This window comes from Excalfactoria chinensis, chromosome 23, assembly GCF_039878825.1.
Source record: "Excalfactoria chinensis isolate bCotChi1 chromosome 23, bCotChi1.hap2, whole genome shotgun sequence".
In the NCBI taxonomy this organism is placed as follows: Eukaryota; Metazoa; Chordata; class Aves; order Galliformes; family Phasianidae; genus Excalfactoria; species Excalfactoria chinensis.
Window position 1 is genome coordinate 3,545,229 of NC_092847.1, and position 19,440 is coordinate 3,564,668.

The window sequence follows — 19,440 nt, forward strand, 5'->3', positions numbered from 1 at the left end:
GAGGAGGAGGTGGTGGCTCAGCCATCAATAATTCAAACCCTTCTGCAGAGTCCGGTCCATAAATGCGGTTTCATGTTTTCCTCTATTCAAATAATAAAATAAGAACTGCAAGCAGAGCGTCTCCTGGGTTGTGTGTGCAAAAGGGACGTGGTGACCTTCCCTGCTGGAGGGGAGCCAGGCTGGAGGTGGTGGGTGGGAGCTGTGCTCCTGCTGTGCTATGGGGGTGATGGTGTGCACGAGCCTCATGCGAGGCCTGGAGGGTCAGGGGAGGATGCTGAGCTGCTGGAGCTGCTGATGTTGGTGATCTCCGTGTCCTGGAGGTGAGCGTGGAGCTGGAGCTCAGGGTGGGGTGGGTTCCTCCCAACCTGCCTCCAAGAGGATAAAGGCAGCGATTTGTTCCCTTCCTCTTGCTTGGAGCCTGGTGAGGCCGTATCGATCCCTGCGTCCATCTGCTGACAGTGTCAGACTCTCCCGGAGCATCTGATGGTTGGAAATGTCCTCACCTGAACACCAGCACTGTCTGCAGCAGTGACTCCAGTGGGGTGTGCAGCACAGCTCTCAGGATGGCCCTGTGCACATCAGATAACCCCCCCCTGTGTGCTGCTCTCCTCACTTTACCCCTGGGATGTCTCCCACCCGCCCCCACTGCTCGCATCCCTCCCGCCTCGTCGTGGCCTTTCCCATCAGGCTGAGCCAGGTTTCTAAATGTTAATTGTGTTTTGACGTTCTTGATGCTGACATGAGCGCCGCTGATAGTTTGGCTCCTGGCTGACAGCGGGGAGAAGATGGTGAGAAATGGAGCTGCACATCCATGGGGCTCGGGGAGGAGAGATGCTGTATGTGTGTGTGTGGGGGGGGGATGGATGTGGATATGGATATTTCCCACTGGAGCTTTCTCCCCGCTGCTGGACGAGCTGTCAGCTCTGGGGCAGTGGTATCTTGTGGCAGCCAGGTGCTGCTTTGCCCGGCTTCATGTCGCGAGCACAAAGTTGATCCCCCAGGTTGACTTAAGGGACCTCCAAGTAAAAAGATGTGGAAAAGGAGCAAAGGTTCTCACGAGTGGCTGTTTCATGAGTTTCCATGCGAAATGAGAACCGGGGTGGAGGGAGGGATGTGCCCAAAGCCCTGCTCTCCCTTTGCTGCTCTCTCTCTGCTCCTGCAGGTGGTGGTGGCTGCTTCAGCATGAAGAGTGCAGAGTGTCGCTAGTACAGAATGCTGCTGGTGATGCTTCAGCCCAAAATTCTGTGCAGTTTTAGCTTCCATCACGATTTCTTGGGGCCTGAGCGAAGCAGAGCCACGTGTCCAATCTGTCCTGCTGCAGTAAGACCCCAATCCTTCACCCGGATGGCCCTGAAATCCTGCTGAGGTGGTGGAGGGCTTCACCCAACCCGAAGCAGCCAGGATAAGGCTGACCTTAGGGCACCTCTGAGAGCTGCTTTCAGTGAGGGGATTTGTGCCCGGCTTATCCCATGGTGGCTGCAGCCCCCCTCAGCCCCATGTGCGTCCCATGAGCTTGGGACACCACCAGGGCCTGGATGGGCTGCCCTAAGGCTTTGTCACATTAGGGAAGGCAGGGGTGTCCTTGGTGAGCTTGGGCACCAATGGGTGTACCCCATACTCCTGTCCATATATCTCTGTCCTGCACCAGGTTGGGACAATTATTACCCTGGGTGCATCCTTACCCTGTCAGCCAGGGTGGAGAAATGGGGTCGCTCCAATCCTGCACCCCTAAATGGCCCCAGGGGAACAGCCAGGCAGACTCATCAGTCTGGTTTTGCAGCCTTACTTTGGAAACAACCCACAGACCACAAAGATAAACGGACGCTGGGTGAGAGCTGGGTGCGTGCATGGGGGGCTGGAAGGGCCCATCCCCCCTCCAGGGCTGCCCTCCTCTGCACCAGAGCTGAATGCCAACGAGAAGCACTCTGGCTCTGGCTGGGTATGAGATCACTGCAACAGCCTGATCTGTCTGCAGGAGACAGCACTCCGGGCACGATCCCGTGAGCATCCGACTCCATGGGAATATTGCCACCTATTTAATGGCAGGAGGGCGGCCCGCCAGCTTTCCAGGAGAGAACATCTTGCTGGACAGCACTGGGCTCCTCCAGAGCCAGGCCAGGCTGTTGTGTTGGGAGCCAGGCAGCCCAGAGCACTTCTGGGACGCCGACTCCACCTCCAGCATCCAGCCCTACAGCACTGAGACCTGAACTGCTGCATCCTTCCACCCAGGGCTGCTGTTATACAATTCCAAGCAGGCGATTAAAATCAACCCTCAGCGAACACAAGGCTGGAAATGGGTGTCAGAAGGGCCATGCTTTGTGTTTCGGGGCTGGTGGAGCTGCAACATCCCCCGTGTGCAGGGCCTGGGGTGTCTGAGCACATGCAAGGTGTGCTCTGCCACTGCTCCAGTGACCGATTATCTCACACTCATTACTGTGATGGATTGGAGCAGTTAATGTGTCAATGGTCATTACTTGGGGGCTGCGTTTTCTCTAGATTAATGAATCGACGCGACACGATGGGCTCCTTAGAGCTGCCAGAGCCTGCTGGGTTGTTTAATAGCAACAAAAACAGGGCAATGCATGTGCACAGCCATGGGAATGTGCACAGGGTGGGTGATGGAGAGAAGGGCAGCAGCCCGGGGTGACGTTCTGCTGATTTCATTGTGGGAAGGTGGAATTTGGGGACGGCAGACAGTGCACAAAGTGGGAGCTGAGCCCAGTACAGGGACTGTCCTGTGTCCACCCCTGGCACCGGAGGGTCTCACAGGGCTTGGCAGAGGCTGCAGCATTTGTAGCCCTCAGTTTTATGCTCCTCTGCTCCTGGAAATGCAGAAATTAGAGAACGTGACCCACGAGGTGTGGGAGGCCTGGGCGCCTGTCACTGCTGCTGCTGTGTTCGTGGCTCCGCCGACGGCTGCAGGTGGTGGGAAGGGACGGGAGGAGAGGACAGAGATGAGCAAAATCCATCTTGATGCTCCGTGACCAGGAGGGGACGGGTCCGGGGGGCACGATGGTATCGGCTCCATGCACCGCAGTGACCGCACTGCCGGGGGTGGGGGCGGGCGGGGGTGCGGCTGATCCCCCCTCCCCGGCCCAAGGGGGGGGGGTAAACGGGGGGGCGTGGGGTGCCCCATCAACCCCCCCCCCCCAACTCTCTGCGCTGCGCTGCTGCTTTAAAAGGCTGGCAAACCCCGCGGCGGGCTTCCCAGCGTTTCTTCATGCAAAACTTCCCCGTCCCCAGCCCTCCTCCTCCCGCTGCTCTTCCTCCTCCTCCTCCTCCTCCTCCTCCTCGGCGCGGCTGCGGAGCGCGGCGGGTCCCGCCCGGCTGCGGCTCTCTCGGCTCCGGGCCGGGGCCGGGGCTGCGGGGGGGGGGGGTTTGTCCCCGGCAGGGCTCGTCCCCTCCGCATGCCGCAGGGCCCCCCCTGGCTGCCCGAGCCCCCCCCGGGGCCGGAGGCGGCGGCCGCGGCCGGAGAAAGGGTCGGAGCCGCCGCCAACTTCGTGCGCTGCCCGCGGGTAAGTGCGGGGCGTCCCCCCGACCCCTCCCAAACCTTCCTGCAGAGCGGCTGCCCCCTCCTCCCTTCCTGCAGCCCCGCTCTCTCCGCTCCAGTATTCCTCCCCCCTTTTATTTTTAATATATAATTAATTTTTTAATTACCGGTGGGGGCTGCGGCGGTGGGGATTGCAGCAGGGAGCCCCGCGACTCCCCGCCGCACCCCGCGCTGCGGGACACGCAGAGGGGCCACCCCACGGCTTTACCCTGAGCCTGGGTGGGGGAGGACGGGACAGGGAAGGGGGCTCGGGGCGGGGGGTGCTGCCCTCACATCGCCGCAGCAGCGCGGCAGGGACCGCAGGGCTGACCGCAGGGCAGGGGGATCCCGGGGGTGGGAGTTCCCACATTACAGCTTGAGGGGGGCTGGTGGGGGCGCAGCTTGACGCGGAGCTGCAGCAGCCCCATCTCCGGGCTGGGAGCCGCTGTGCACACGCAGCTCCCGGGGTTTGTTTTCCTCTGTCGCCTCTCGGTGGTTTTATTTATCCCCCCTTTGTTTTTTTTCTGGGAGCCGAAGTTGGCAGCCGTGGGAAAAAAGCGGACAACTCTCCCAGCGCCTCCAAACGCGGCCCCGCCGCTCTCCTCCTCCTCCTCCTCCTCCTCCTCCTCCTCCCCCGGTGCGATGAGCTGGCCGTGCTCTGCCGCTCTCCTGCTGCTGCCCCGGGGGTCGAGCCGCTGCCTTCGGCGGTGTCTGCGGCGGAGAAGGGAGTGTGTGTATGTGTGGAGGGGGGGGACCATATCGTGTAGGTGATGTGGGGCTGGGGGTGCGCAGAGCCGGGCTGGGGGGCTTGGGGGGGGGGGTCTGTCGGTGCTGGCTGTGTGCCGGTGGGGAAGGATGGAGCGGAACCGATCTGTTGAATGAAGCGAGGAGCTGAGGCAAATGCCAAGAGGAGAGCCAAAAGAAAAAGCTTTCTTCCTTCCCTGCCGTCTCTGGGTGGGAGCAGGGATTTTTCTGCACTGCTGCGGCGGGTGAGGGGGGTTGGGGGGCGGGTGAATTGGGTCCCCTGTGCAGATCAGCTTTATAAGGGCAGCGGCAGGCTCTGGTTGCCCTGGCTTTGTGGATATGAGCCGATCTGTTTGGGGGGCTGCAGCAGGCTCCGAGCTGGAGCTGTTTCCCTGCACCCCAGGGATGCAAAGAGGGGGCTTTCCTGGTGGGTCTTTCAGCAGGAGCTGAAGCTGTGCTGCAGGATGAGCCTGAACCCTGGGGCGCAGCGCTGCCGTTTGGAGGAGCCCACCGGCTCCCCAAAAAAAGGGCATCACGTGCCTCAACTTTGGCATCAGGCAGGAGGAGGCTTTGTCAGCTCAGCCACCCCCTGCCAGCTCTTCCCAGAAAGGCAACGGCTTGAAGAAGTGGCAGGTCCTAATTATAACGTGCACCAACCCGCTCCCTCCCCAGCTCTGAGCCCACCGTGGGCACCATCCTTTGCTTCACGTCTCACGGTGGGGCTTCCTCTTCACGGTGGCCCTGTGTTTTCTGATGGCCCTGCACCAAACCCGGCCGAGGGCAGGGATCTCTGTGTTTGCAGGGCTGGGTGCAGGCAGAGGTTGGTGCTTTTAGAGGGGGAGCTCAGGGTGCCGGCGTGATGGGGAGTAGAAACAGCACAAAGCACTGCAGGCATCTCTGGGCACCAACATTTCAGCTGTGCTCCCTTCCCAAACCATTCCGATGTGCAGAACTGTTGTGTTCTGCTGTGTGGCAGAAGCAGGGCTCCTTGGAGCTGCTTGCTGGGTGCAGTGGGAGCCCGCTGAGGTGCGGCGCTGCCGTCGATGCTCTGCAGCCGAATCCTCCTTTCTTACCTTCCCCTCACTGCGAGCCAATCCTTCAAAGTGAGGGATTAAGCGTGGCCTGCTTTGCAAAGGGAGGGGGAAGGAGAGCGTTTGCCTGCAGTTAAGGGTATATATATATATATTTATATATATATATACAGCATGATAAATACTCCTGGAGTGATCCGCGCCCAGCGGGAGCTGCTGTCACTGGGCTGCAGCAGCCTGCAGGGCAGCGTGGAGCGGTGGCACCCGGCGTGGGGCTGCTGCTGTCCCCACATCTGTGGGGCTGAACTGGGGAGCATCGGCCTTTCCTGCAAAGCACCGAGTGTGGCTGCAGCAGATCCTGGTGTCTGCAGGACCTCACGGAGCTGAGCGGGCCGGCAGGGCTGGGGTTGTGCAAGCGTTGGGATTTCTATCAGTCTGTGCATCCATCCGAAGGAGCTGCATCCTGGGGTGGATCCAGGTGAGTTTTGGGGTTAAAATGCGGGGTTTCTGCTTGCTGCTGCCTGCTGAGCCGTGGCTTTGCGAACACTGGGGCACTCGACCTGAATACTTAAGATTTTGCCTGGCGAGAGAGAACTTAACCCGGCATCCCCTCCTTCACCACGTCTGAATTCCGCTGTGTTTCACGGAGGCTTTGCAATTAAAAAAAGCAGGAGCCAAGTTCCCCTCAATAGATTGCGAGTGGGGAAGAGCTCGAGTGAGCTGACTGGGTGTTGTGCTGTGCTGCTGTCCCTGCCTGCTGAACGATGAGCAGGTGGGCAAAGAAATGGCCTTCGTTTCCAAAAAGGTGCCGGTGAGGGAATGGCAGCAGCGTGGGGGGATGGCAGGGGGTCTGCCTGGAGGGGTGGGGTGGGATGAGGTGGGTACCCACTGCTGTCCTGCATTGAGCCTCCAGCTCTGCGTGGGATATGGATGTTGCGCCTCTTGGCTTTGCCCGCAGTGATGGAGCTGCTGTGATCAGTGCTCAGCATTTGGGCACGCGAGAGCCAAACCTGCTTCCCTGCTGCACAGAGCTGATGGCAGTGCAGTAACTTCGTTTTGATCCGAAGAGAAACGGCCCATTTCTTCCTTTCTTTCTTGGTTTCCCCTTTGAAGGAGCTTTTGCATTGCTGCAAAATCCCGGTGCCACTGAGGCGGCTCTGAAATTCTGCAAACATTGCTGGTGGTGCATTCAGAGACGGGATCCGACTGCCTCACCCAGAGCTGCACCAGCATTGCCAGCTGCTTGCTGGATAGTCCTTGAGGTCTCTTCCAACCCGAGCCATTCTATGAGTCTCTGATTGTCACCCTGGGAGGAGCAGAGCCCCTGTGAGGTTGAGGGTCCATCTCTGGAGCGCCGCAGCTGGGGCTGCACCACTGCCTGTGGCAGCACTGGGCTCCTCTGCAGCTGGTGCACCTCAGCTGAGCCTCGCTGCAGCTCCGGTGCAGTGCTCACAGCTGCAAGAACTGAAGCCTGTTGGTGGCTGGGGAAGGCTGTGCCAGGATGGGATCCTCTGTGGGCATTGGCAGCGAGGATGGCCGTGCCTCCGGGATGGCAGGTGGCTCAGGAGCGCGGCCACCACTAGAGGGGGGCAGGATGCCACCGTGCTGCACCTCCTCTGCATCCCCAGGGTGCTGGGGCACCTCCTCCTACCCCCTTGGCTCTCCCTGTCCCGACATGGTTTGGGGGGCAGCTCCGGGTGCTGGTTGGGTTGATCTGACCCAAGCAAGGCAATAATCCGTGGGATTTCCTGCCGGGTCTGGAAATATGCTTGGCTGGGATTAGTCCTTGCACCCTGTGCCAGGTCTCAGATCTGAGCATTGCAGGGCTGAGATGAGGTTCATTGCTCACCAACAGAGCGCTTGGTGGAAACAAGAGGCAGCAGCCTTGCTCCTGGGATGCAAACATACACTGAGGTGCTTGCAAACGTGTGTGTTTCTTCTTTGCTCATCAGGAGCACAGCTCAGCCACCTCGCTGCTCACAGGTGTGCTCCCCACCCCACTGAGTGCTCGTACAGGTGTGCCTCCATATGTGCAGGAGGAGCTGCTGGGGAGGTGCAGGGCTTGCAGTTCCCATTCCTTGGGAGAGGGATGGACCCACCTCCTCCTCACTCTGATTTTTAGGGTGAGGATTCCTCATCCAGGGGACGTATCTTGGAGAAATGGCTTCTCATCTCCTGCCCCTTCTGATGAGAGCTCGGGCTGCTGGCAGCGCAGGCTCATACGGTAATTCAGGCTGCATCTCCCTAATGATTCAACAAGGGATTCAAACCAGCTCTTCCCCTCCCCATTATTTGCGCTTTTTTTTTTCTTGCCTGCCATGATATTTTTACCTTCAGTTCGTTCAGACTGTATGATCAAAGGAGGCACAAAAGGGAGAGAGCAGAGAGGGAAAAGCTTACAAGAAGAAAGGCAGAGGCTGTGGGCTCTGGGGGCTGCAGGCTTGGAGGGTGGGGGGGAAGCTTCTGCTCCGAGCTGCGTGGAGCTCCAACAGCAGAACTGTGGCTCCTGGGGTGAAGGCACAAGAAGAGACACAACTGCAGCTCCTGGGTGCAAGAGGTGCTTTGCTTTGCCCTGCTCCGTGCACAGGATGGTGCTTGCAAAGCCCCAGAGGAGATGGGACTGTCCCTGTGGAGTTATGGACCTTCCCCTGTCCCCCATCCCTATGGGATGCACTCACAAGGTTGTGCCCATGGGACTGCCTTGCTGGGAGGTGGCATTGAAGCTGGGGCAGCTTTCGTTCTGCAGCACTCCCCAGCTGCTGCCTTGGGAAGCACAGAGCTCAGCACTGGGTAATTCTGGTTGTCTTAAAAGCCCCAGCTGTCAGAAATGCTTTGGAGAAGGGCCTTCAAGTGGCTCCAACAGGCAGGGATGTACATAATTCATGGGGGTCAGTTGAGGGAAGGGCCCTCCCAGCTGGTGAGGCTGCGGAGCTCTGAGTCTCCTCCATGGGTGTAAAGGGGCTCAGCTCCAACATCACCCCCAACGGGGCTGGGGAGGGTCCAGCCCAGCAGGTGCTGATTGCTGAGCTCTGAACCAGAGCTGAGAGTAATTTAAGCTGTTCTTTGGGTCGTTCCAGCCCGTCCTACTTGGGGATTGCATCTGTCTGCTGTGCTCTCTGCTTTTTGGTGCCTTGCATTAGTCATGTGCTGCCCTTGCAGCATCCATCAGCAGCTGCTACAAGGGAGCACCCACCCCAAAGGGGAAACTGAGGCAGGGGTTTGCTGCGGGGCAGGGGAACCTCCAAGGACAGCGGGCTGCAGGTTGCAGGGTGTGAGCACAGGCTGACAAATAGCACTGTCCCAATGAAGGATGCCAAGCAGACCCTGGGCAGGCTCTGACCCACAAGTCCTGATACCCAGCTCGGGGGCTGAGCACCTTTGCAATCAGCTGCTCAATATTTGCTGCTGAAAGCTGTCCATAACTGCTGCTTGCAAGAAAGCAGCAGCCGATGCAGAGCTCAGCAGCCTTAGTGAAGAGCAGCAATGCTTAGGGGGCATTTTGGATACGGAATTCCTGGTTTCTTCACTGCAGAGCCAGATCAGCTTTTGCTTAAACCCTCGACCAGCTCTGAGCCTGATTTGCAGCACATTGCACAGGTGTGCAGTGTTGATGGCAATGCCCTCGTGGCAGGTGGTGGGGAAGTTGTTGGGCTCCCTTGTCCCTGGGATTGAGCTGTTTGGTGCCTCCATTGCTTGGCCTCATTGCACAGGGATGAAGGCAAGCTGCTAATGGCAGCAGCCTGCACATGGCAGGGCTGTGGATGGGGACTGGAGGATGTTGTGGATCAGGTAGGTGGGATGCTCTAAGGCAGGAGGGGTCAGGGCTGTGAGTGCTTTTGGGTTTGCCTCTCCGAATACTGTGCTGAGACTTGAGCCAACCCGACAGCTCTCCTGAGAGGATGGGATGGGATGGGATGGACCCTGCTGCCTCCTTGCAGCCCATCCAGCCTCTCACCTGGCCCCACTCCTGCAAACATGTGAACCTCTCAGCCCAGATGCAGAAAAGTCCCATATCCCAAATCTTTTCCATTGGTTCTCTGATGGAAGCTTGAAACTCTCTGTGCCCCTGTTTAATTTTCTCTCTCTTTCTCTCCCATTTCTCCCTCCCAAGGGCTCTGCAGGAAGGACCCGAGGCTCTGCTTGGGCTCACATCCCTGCCTCCTCTCCCCAGCGTAGCGATGCCAGCCCTGACACCCCATAGCAGCCCCACCACTCACTGCACACAGGGGGCTGGCATCACCCATGGGGACCACTGACGGAGCCATTGGAGCCATGCTGCCTGCCTGACCGCTGCCGGGTTTCGGGCCGCGCACTCTGCCCCAGCACGGCTTTGGCGATGAGCGGGGCTTCTTTTTGCATGGAGCGTCTCTCTTTCTGCCTCCTCCTGAGTGCCTGGAGCTGGGGTTGGGCTCCCGGGGGTGCCGCCAAGCCCAAGGGCCAGGGCTACCCACACATGAACTCCATCCGCATTGACGGGGACATCACTCTCGGGGGGCTCTTCCCCGTGCATGGCCGGGGTGCCGAGGGCAAAGCCTGCGGGGAGCTGAAGAAGGAGAAGGGCATCCATCGCCTGGAGGCCATGCTCTTCGCCCTGGACCGCATCAACAACGACCCCGACCTGCTCCCCAACATCACGCTGGGTGCCCGCATCCTGGACACGTGCTCGCGGGACACGCACGCCTTGGAGCAGTCGCTGACCTTCGTGCAAGCCCTGATTGAGAAGGACAGCACCGAGGTGCGCTGCGTCAACGGCGGGCCCCCCATCATCACCAAACCCGAGCGGGTGGTCGGCGTCATCGGCGCCTCGGGCAGCTCTGTCTCCATCATGGTGGCCAACATCCTGCGGCTCTTCAAGGTACGGGTCCCAAAAATAGGGGCAAAAACAACCGTGTGGGGAAAGCACCGCACTTGCTCACGCTTCCTTCTTCCTCCGTGGCTGGGGGCAGGCAGGAACTCTCACGAGCGTCTTTAAAACCATTTTCCTGCCTCCCCCGTGTCCCCAGGGATCCCCTCCTCCATTCCCTTGGTGACAATGCTGCAGCAGCAGGGTTTTATCTCAGAGGGTGGGATGCTGGCACTGCTGGCATCAGCAAGGATGTGGGATGGAGATGGCCTTGCAGGTTACGGATGGGAGGTTGTCCACAGGACACGAGGGGCTCCTTCTTGCCACCTCCATCCCTGTGTGAGTTGCTCACTGAGCTTGGTCCTGGTGGATCTTCCCCAAGGCAGACAGTGCTCATGTTAGAAGGAGCTATGCTTTCATGCACACCATCCCAACATGGGTTATGGTGATGGGCAGTTCGATAAGGAGGTTTTGGATTATACACCCACATTGTAAGGTCACACCTTTGCCGAGTTGCTGGAGCTGTATTTGTTGCTGCAATGGAGGCAGTTATTGCAGGAGGGGATGCTTGGTGCTCCAGCCCAGGCATTATGTAGGGACACCACTGCATTCTGCTGCTGCTCAGGGTGTGCAGGAGGAGCAGTGCTTGTGGCCGTGGCATCATCTGAGGGCTGGCTCTCCCTCTGCTCCAACTGCAGGGAAACGGAGCAGTTCATAATTACATCCCCCACGCTGTGCATCTATTTATCCTCAGCAATGTCCTGGGGCTAGCACGAGTGTTTGAACAAGAGCCCCTTCAGCAGCAAAAAGCAGAGAGCAATGCAAACAGGCTTTGCACCCTGCAGTGCCACATGCCCCAAGCCATGCTCTGGGTGCTGCCTTCCCTTTCTGAGCCCCCCAGACCCTCCCTTCCCGCGGGGTTGGCTGCCTCCCCCTCCTCATCCTCACGCTGCAGAGCACTGAGCCCTCCTGGGAGGGCTGGAGGCTGTTAGCAGAGCCTGAAAAACAGTTCACTGATGGAGTTTGATTTTTCTGGGTCCCTTTTAAAAACGTGTTAATGTTCCAGGCGACGAGCGAGAGGGCTATTCAATAATTAAAATAATATAAATTAGAGGGAGCGGGAGGAACTTAAAAGCTATTTGCCGAGACAAAAAAGATTGAGGGCTTGCTTCAGAGAGGGAGGAAGGAGGCAGCGGAGTGACAGGCGGAGGAGTGCAGGGAGCTGCGTTGGGTTTGGGTTATTTTTCCCCTTTCTCCCCAAATTTGGTGGCTTGGGTGAAGCAGCAGCAGCCACACAGGGGGGACACGGCTCAGCCCCGATGGATGCTCCATGGCACTGGTGCTGGTGGCCCAGCGAGGACAAACCTCAGTGTCCCCATTGCAGCCCCCATCTCCCCACCAGGCACTGAGGATGGGGACACTGATCCCGGAGGGTTCTGTGTCCCGCTGTGCCCTGTGCTGCCTGCTCACCGTCGCTCTTTGTTATTCAAATAGTGGGTTTATGGCACGGACATGCTTAAAATGAAAATAAGGCAACTTCCATTTCACGCTGCCGCTGACCTTTAAGCGCAGGCGGCTCCGCTCTGAGGTTCAGCAAAGCGTTTTCCTCCCCAGGCACTGCTGTGCTCACGTTGCCTTTTGCTGTTCCCTTAAGAGACGATGCTCTGCTGCTGGGCTGGAGCCATAGGTTTGACCCTGGCACCGTGCACCCAACTGTTGCCAGAGCAGAAGCCCTTGGTGCAAAGTGCCAGGACAGCTCTTGTGCCAAATAGAGCCAAGATAGACGCATGGAGATGAGCCCCTGGGTGCAGGGTGAGGCTGGGTGTGTTGTGGCACTGGTCCCTCCGTGCCCCCTCAACCCCATCCTGTGCTCCCCTCCCCTGCACCCGGGTCTGCTCCATCCCCGTCCCTTCCCTACCAGCCCAAACCTGTTGGCAGTGAGGGCTGGTGCAACGCTGGCAGGGCTTTTGTTGCTTCCAGGCTACATAAATAAATAACGCGTCCTTCGTTAGATGCCGCTGCCTAATTAAAGCTGTACATCAGTGGAACAACTCGCAGATGTGGCATCCTCTGTCCAAGCTGGTTTCATCTCTCCTCACAGCTCCGCATGCAGAAAATCCTCCCCCCAAATCCCTGCTCTCGCCTCCTTGTGATAGCATCTCTCTGTCGTCACCACCAGAGCTTTCTGGCACGCTCCAGCTCCTTCCCAGCCCTGTCTGCTGCCTCTCCAGCCTCAGCGCTACCCACTTTCTCCCGATCAACCACAGTGATGTGAAAAGAAACCAAATCCATCCCCTACAAATGAGGCTCCCAAAGGCTGTGGCAGGAGCTGGGCTGTGCTTTGCAATCCAGTGCTGACCCAGGGCAAGGATCTCCCGTGGTGAGTGGGCGCACCGAGCGCTTCGAGGCGCTCCGTTCCTGTGTTGCAGTGAGTCGTCGAGCTCTTTTTTAGCACAGGGGTGTTGCACAGCATGAATAATTCACCCTAGGGAGGATGGCAGCCCGTTGCGCAGGAGCTGCGTGCACACTGGCTTCACTGGCTGGGAATGTAGGGCAGGTGCAGACCCGGTGGGGTGAGTGTTGGGATGAGGGGGGTGGGTTTGCAGTGTGGCTGTGTCACCATTGATCTGGGAAGCAGAGGGGCTGGTTATCAGCTCCGTGGTGGGGTGGTTTTGGGGTACCTGCCCCCTGTTTCCAGCTGGGTAACCAATAGGGCTGAGGTCTGAGCAGGCCCTGCAGCCCCCCCAGCCCCTTTGGCGCTTTCTGCTCTCTAATTAAAAGCTGCCGTCCAAATGGCTCAATGATGGAAATTCTAATTAAATCAATTCCATCTTGTCGGTGAACCAGAGGTTTGCATAAGATATGCATGAAATTAATAATTATGGTTAGGGAATTAGCTGCTCCTGACCCCATCTCTGGCTTGATGGCTGGTGGGGGGAGGATGCTGCTATGCTGAGTGCGGGGCATTGCATCCCTGTGTATCTCCTGTGGGGCCGTGCTGGATTTGTCACCTTTGTTGAATTCTTTCCAAGCTGGAACAAATTCTGCCCCTCCGCTCTCAGACAAGACGCTGTGTGAGCTCATAGGCTGCTGGTGATGGGCTGGGTGTGAAAACTCAGTGCTTTTGTGGTGGAGGTATCAGGGGAGCATTTGGGGTTGACCACAATGGCCCACTGCCATCTGCGCTCCTCACCCCAGCTGCTGCCTGCTCCCCTGCCGTGCTCTGGTGCCCTGGGGATGCCTTGTGGGTGTTGAGGGTGTTTCTGAACAATGCTGACTCTGAATCTTTGTCCGAAGTAAATGGGGAAGGAGGGGCTTTTTTCCACCTATCCTGGGGTTGCTGCTTGTTCTGGATGGGATAAAGGAGCTCTGGGCTGCAGATCTGATCCCACTCATTTCCTCACCACGCTGCAGTGTTCAGCCTGGGCTGGCCATGACCCGGGTGAGGAGCTGGGACCCACACGGTGCCTCTGTGACTTCATTCATTGTGCTGTGCCCAAACCTGCAGCGGAGATGCATCACCAGCTCCCCCCACCTGCAGCTTTCTTCTTTCTAAGAACCTCGAATTCCCTGCCTGCATTTTGCTTTTATGGACCTGAAAGAACTTTTGTCTTTTATCTGAGAAAATAGCTGATGCCAGGAGTTGGGCTATTGTAAACCATGAGATCAAAAAGGCGGAGGGGGAGAAAGGCAGAGGAAATCTATCAAATGGTCATTTGGGAACTGGTCTTTTATTTTCACTTCCATCCAAGGTAGTACAGTGAGGGAGAAAAGCTCTTTCAATTTGTTGATTAGAATCCAGCATCCTGCTACAGTCCGTGCATCATTGGGTGTGTTGTTTCCAAGCAGGGGTTGGACCAGGAGTTAATCCCACACATGTTTTCCATACAGAGCCCAGCAGCGCTTCCACAGCCCTTGGTGGTTTGCATGGGATGCAGCATGCTGGGGGGCACAGCTGGGAGGTCCCTATCTCTGTCTCCATCTCATCTCCAACCCCATCCTATCCCCATCCCTAACCCCACTCCATCTTCATCCCATTCCATCCCCATCCCCATTCATCCCCTGCTGAGGACACGTGGTTTTATTTAAACCATTTATAGGGAAAAGGGATGGAGGGAAGCAGCCACGCAGCCCAGCTCCCTCCCCAGACAAGTGCTGGCTGGGTGCACACCTTGCCAGCTGAGCAGAATGTTAATCAAACCTCGTGCATCACCTCTTGGTTGCAGCTCCCCACCGAGCAGATCGTGGCCCCTCAGAAAGGAGCACAAAGCAGATTGTCACCGAGAATAATCCCATTTGTGTCCTCATAAAGGTTCCTTCCTTTCCTTCTCCTGCTCGTTCTCCCCTCCCTTTTCTCATCTCCAGCACTGCAGGGAGGTAAAGGGGTGCTGCTCCTTCCCAGGGATTGTTTAGCATTCAGGTGGAGTTGTGGGTTTATAACATTGGGATCTCATTTAATAGAAAGTGAGAGCCTGGAGTAGAAGAGGGGAAAATAATAGAGAAACAAAGAGAAAAACTGGAGCAGGATGGGAGCACGAGTGGAGGAAAGGTGATGGGAGCTGGGCAGCTCTATGGCGTTGGGAATGCGGTGAGGGCATGGATTTTGCCTCTTTCTCCTGATGCTTTTATCTTTCCCAACAGATCCCCCAGATCAGCTATGCCTCCACTGCACCAGACCTGAGCGACAACAGCCGCTACGACTTCTTCTCCCGCGTCGTCCCATCCGACACCTACCAGGCCCAGGCCATGGTGGACATCGTCAAAGCCCTCAAGTGGAACTACGTCTCCACTCTGGCCTCCGAGGGCAGCTACGGGGAAAGCGGTGTGGAAGCCTTCATCCAGAAATCCAGGGAGGATGGTGAGCAGCTTTCTCCTGGGTTGGGGACTTGAAGCGCGTTTTGGAGCAGGAAAGGCAATAGGGTGATTTGCTGGGCAACCTGACCTGAGTCGCGGTGCGTGAGCGGAGATGGATGTCACAGTTCAGGGGCTGAGCTGGGGGCTTTGGGGCTGCTATGGCTGCTGAGCTGTAAGGACATGACGTGGGCAATGTCTTCAGCTGGCTGCCTCCTGGCTGCGCGTCCCAGGGCGATGTGCTGCCAGCTCCCCAGTGCCGGGATGGGAGCAGACGTCTGTCTGCAGGGCAGGGTGGCTGCTGCCAGCTCCTTTCAGAGAGCATCTTCAAATCCCATTCCCTGCACACAAGGAGACCTCAAACCTGCCGGGTCGTTGGCTGCTAAACAAGTGCAAACTGATCCAACCCCCCCCCCCCCTTCCCTCTGCACAGAGCTGGGCGCCTTCCAGAAGAAAAAGACTTTTACAAATAGTCTCAGGTTTTAACAGAAAATAAAGTTGGCAGCGGCACACGCTTCACCCAATTTTAGGGGAATTATCCTTGAGGGCAGGTGCTTTAACTTGTCTATAGGCTTTGGACGGGCGGAAAGGCTGCGCTCAGCAAAACTCTTTGCGGGGATTTGTCGGGAGGCAGAAAGAGTTTTGCTGACAGGAGCATTGGGATGCTTAGGAGGGATTAACAGCCTCGGGAGTGCTGCAAAAGCTCGTGGGTATCGGATGGATGCTGAGCACCCGCTGGGGGCTGGCTGAGAGGGACAGGGACCCCCCGGGCATCACTGCTGTGGGTATTAACACAGTGCAGGGAATGGCTCTGTGCACCTCCAAGACCCCATGCAGGGAGTGTTGGGGCTGATCCTCACCCCCCAGTCATTTCACCTCTGCAGCATAACGTGCACGGGGGGAGCTGGGAGCTGAGGAGTGTTTTCTGAGGCAGTTAAAGCCCTGCAGAGAGCCGGCTGCTGCCTATTACTGGCTTAACTGTGTCTGAATGGCACATTAAGTTCTGGCAAAATCGGTGGGACACCAGCCTATCTGGAGCTAGTCAAACTGTGTTATGGCCTTATAAATGGATAAAGGGAATAAAAACTTCGAGGTGACGAGCTCCTAATCAAAGCCCTATAAATAGGAACAGCGTTAATTCTGCCTCTCTCGCGCGCCGTGGCGCTGAGAACCGGCTGTGCTTTTAATATGCAGAGAAGCCCATCTGGGGATTCAACCTGGAAACTGCTCTTCAGGATTTCGACTTGAAAAGCACAGAATATTTCCACGGCTCTGCCGTCCTGCAGGAGGAGTGTGGGGATGTTTCAGAGCCGGGGGATGCAGTGAATTGAGGCTGTCTGTGCGACTCAGCACACCCTGTGGTGGGGATGTGGTGGAGTGGTGCTGGGGTGCTCACTGTGCTGTGTGTGCTCCAACCAAGTGTGAGTGCAGGGGCTGCGGGTGTGAAGGTTGGGTGTGAGTGGTACCCAGGGGCTGCAGAATGGGAGAGTGATGCTTGTGGTGCTGCAGGAGGTGCATGGGGTGGTACCCGGGGGATGGGGGGGAATGATGCTTGTGATGGGGAGGGATGATGCTGAGCAGTGAGCCAAGGGCTGCGTTTGTGGCTTTGTTAACGGTGTAGCTGTTGTCTCTGCTGGGGTTTGTAAGTGCTAACTGCAGCCCCATCTGCCTAGGGATGATGGGAATAAAGCGAAAGCTACTTTTCTGAGGATGAGGGATATACTGCATGACACTGAGTGTGGTTTGCCACCCAAAATGGAGAGTTTCCTGGCATGGTATTGGGCTCAGCTAGCCCTACTCCTTATGTTAGAGCAAGCATAGCACTGTATGGCCCAATGATAACCAACCTAGCAGCTCTCTGTGGGTCTGGGTGTGGGGTGGAGGGAGCTGGGGGGACTGGGCACCATTGAGAGCCTCCATGATACACCAGTAAGGAGTGGTGTTGGGAGAGGTGGTCCCTCCGCAGCCCTCCTGGTTGGAGATACCTGTGGTTGATGCTCACTGCTATAACCAGATGGTTAATGATATGATGGCGTAATTGCAGTATAAACGAGTGTACACGGAGCCGAAATGCACGCGTATTAATCCGGGGCTGAGGCAGTCCTGTAATTTGTGTATCCACATAACCCAACGATTATGTGCATTAGCGATAATTTAGTTATCAAAAAGCATAATTCCACTGTAATTGCGGCAGAGCGGCGGTGTAAGTGCAGCCCGTGCCTTATCAGCACAGCGCTGCTCCCCTGCTCCCTTCGGAACGAGTGCCGCCGTACATCAGACCCAGCAGCGACGCGCAGCCGCTGCCACTCGGCTGCCAGCAGGGGGTCTGGGCCCCGCCGTGAGCATCGAGCAGTGGGGCGTCCTCAGCTTTGCCTTTGCCTTCTGTCTCTTCCTTTTCCTTTCCCTCTCTTTCCCTTTTCCTTTTTCCTCTTCCCCTTCCTCCTCCCCTCCCTACCCTCTTCTCTTCTCCATCCCTTCCCCCCCCTTCCCCTCTTCCTTTCCCCCTCCTTTGCTCTTTTCCCCTCCCCTTTTCCCTTCCCCATTCCCTTTCTTAATTTGCAGCCTCCCCCAGCCTGGTGCTCTGTGCTGCCCATTGCACTGTTTTAGGAAGAGCCAGGTTGTGCCTCTGTGTCCCCTATCAATTCAGATGGCTCTGCAGCCACCACATGCCTTTACACCAGCACTAGGAGAGGGCGAAGGATCCTTCCTCTCCTTTTACAGCCAGTTCTCCAATGTCTGGCTCTCATTTGCACTCCTCCAGCAGCATAAAGCAGCCGGCGATTTATTTCTGCTTTCAGGTGTCTGCAGACTGTCAGGGTGATGTAGCAGAGCTGCTGCAGGGCTGAGGATCCGGCCCCGGCCGCTGTTAGTCACACAGCAGGACAGTGGGGTGCAAAGCCTGGGGGCACAGCAGTGTCCTCCCCCTGCAGCCTCTGCTCTCCCCCCCTCTGTGTTGCTCCTCCAGCACATCGCCGCGCTTCATTTCTCATGCCAAGCCTGAGCGTTCCGAGTCGGTTTTTATTTCCATCAGGCAATAATGCTCATTGCTGTAGTTAGCAGTTAGCATTCAAGCTGTTTGCTTTCTGATGCATTAGCAACTTGACCTTCAGTTTCGATTGCGAGCGGATCCTGGTGCTAAACCGGCTGCAGCGCCGCGGTCATGGCACAAAGCAACCCCTCAGCAACCCTGGGCAGGAATTCACCCCAGGGCAGTGTGCTCTGCTGAGTGACCCATAGAGAACCACCCTGCAGCTGCGGTGCTGCAGCCTGACCCTGCAGAGCCATTAGGTTTTATATACTGCAATTACTCCTTGGCCTCCGGGGGCTGCACTGATGGCAGGACGGCCATCATTCATCAGCAAGGAGGTTTTTCAGGTGCTGGAGTTGTAAAGACGGTGTTTCATTCAGGCACCCTTCAGCATTTCAAGTGCATTTTCTTTTCCCACCTGCAAGGACGGTGGGTGTTACTCATGTTTGCATCTAGGTTGGCCCCAAGGCCAGCAGTGGGCTGTCCCAACCCACGGTGTCACTTGGAGGGGACTGAGCTGCCTGCAGGTCCCCAGGCTCTGTGTGCTGACACCTCTGCTGTCACTCGAGCTCTTGGAGGTGAAGGCTGAGATTTATGCTTATGTAATGGAAGCGGTTGGCGCGCAGCGTGCTGCGCCACGCGCCGTGATGTGCCGCGCTCTGCTTTGTGAAGAGGGCAATATTTCCAGGCGAGTGCAAGGCTCCTCAGTCATGTGCCCGGATCAATTTCACACTGTCATTTCCCCCCCTCTCTTGTTTTATCCTTCGCTGAGTTTTCTATATTTTTAGTTAAGGGCCTGATACATATTTGTGATGCATTTGTTCATTACCATATGACATCCATGGCTGTCGCTCCGCTTGGCGCTGGGCTCATTACTTTTGGCTGATGCATCAGAATGTCACCCCCAAAAGGGGCTCTGACACTCACAGCTGAGCAGGGAGTTTGGGCAACGTCCCCCCCCCCCCCCCCCCCTTCTTCCTCTTTTCTTTCTGCTCAAGCCAATGTTGTGTGTCACAGTGCAGCCAAGGAAGCTGCTCCAGGCGGCCTCCTGCCTCAGTTTCCCCACCTAAAATCACCTCGCTGCCCTCAAGCTGTTTGCTGGTGGGTGCCAGAACCCCCCCCCCAGATCCCTCCCCCCACCTCCCTTCAGACCCTGGGCTTGGTCAGCTTGTGTGCTTGCAATCCGCCTGTAAATAGGGCTGACCTTGCCTGTTTGCTCTGTTCCTGGTTACTTGTCTGGCTGTAATCCCTTTGTGCTCTGGAGAGCAGCAGGACAAAGAGGAGCTAATAGCTGCGGTCGAGGCAGGAGCTGGCTCTGAGCTGGCTCTGGGCTTTGCAGGCAGCCCACGTTGCTTGTTGATATTTCTGGCACACGCTGGCTCCTGTCCCACCCCCAACAGGGTGACACATGTGG

The 19,440-nt window shown here is 57.3% G+C and overlaps 1 protein-coding gene across 4 annotated transcripts in view; it reads left to right on the forward strand.

The window, feature by feature from the left end:
* The first annotated feature begins 2,995 nt into the window (after nt 1–2,995).
* The window catches only part of GRM4 (glutamate metabotropic receptor 4), a 32,986-nt gene continuing 16,541 nt past the window's right edge, over nt 2,996–19,440 (forward strand). Inside the window, exons 1-3 of one of the 4 annotated variants that reach the window (XM_072355776.1) lie at nt 2,996–3,015; nt 9,416–10,159; nt 14,789–15,005. In XM_072355776.1, coding sequence (XP_072211877.1) covers nt 9,641–10,159; nt 14,789–15,005 — 736 coding nt within the window. In that variant the 5' untranslated portion in view covers nt 2,996–3,015; nt 9,416–9,640. Of the gene's footprint in view, nt 3,016–3,237; nt 3,516–5,539; nt 5,783–7,393; nt 7,529–9,415; nt 10,160–14,788; nt 15,006–19,440 lie in introns of those variants that run through there. The other 3 variants (XM_072355772.1, XM_072355773.1, XM_072355775.1) reach the window with 3 other exon arrangements.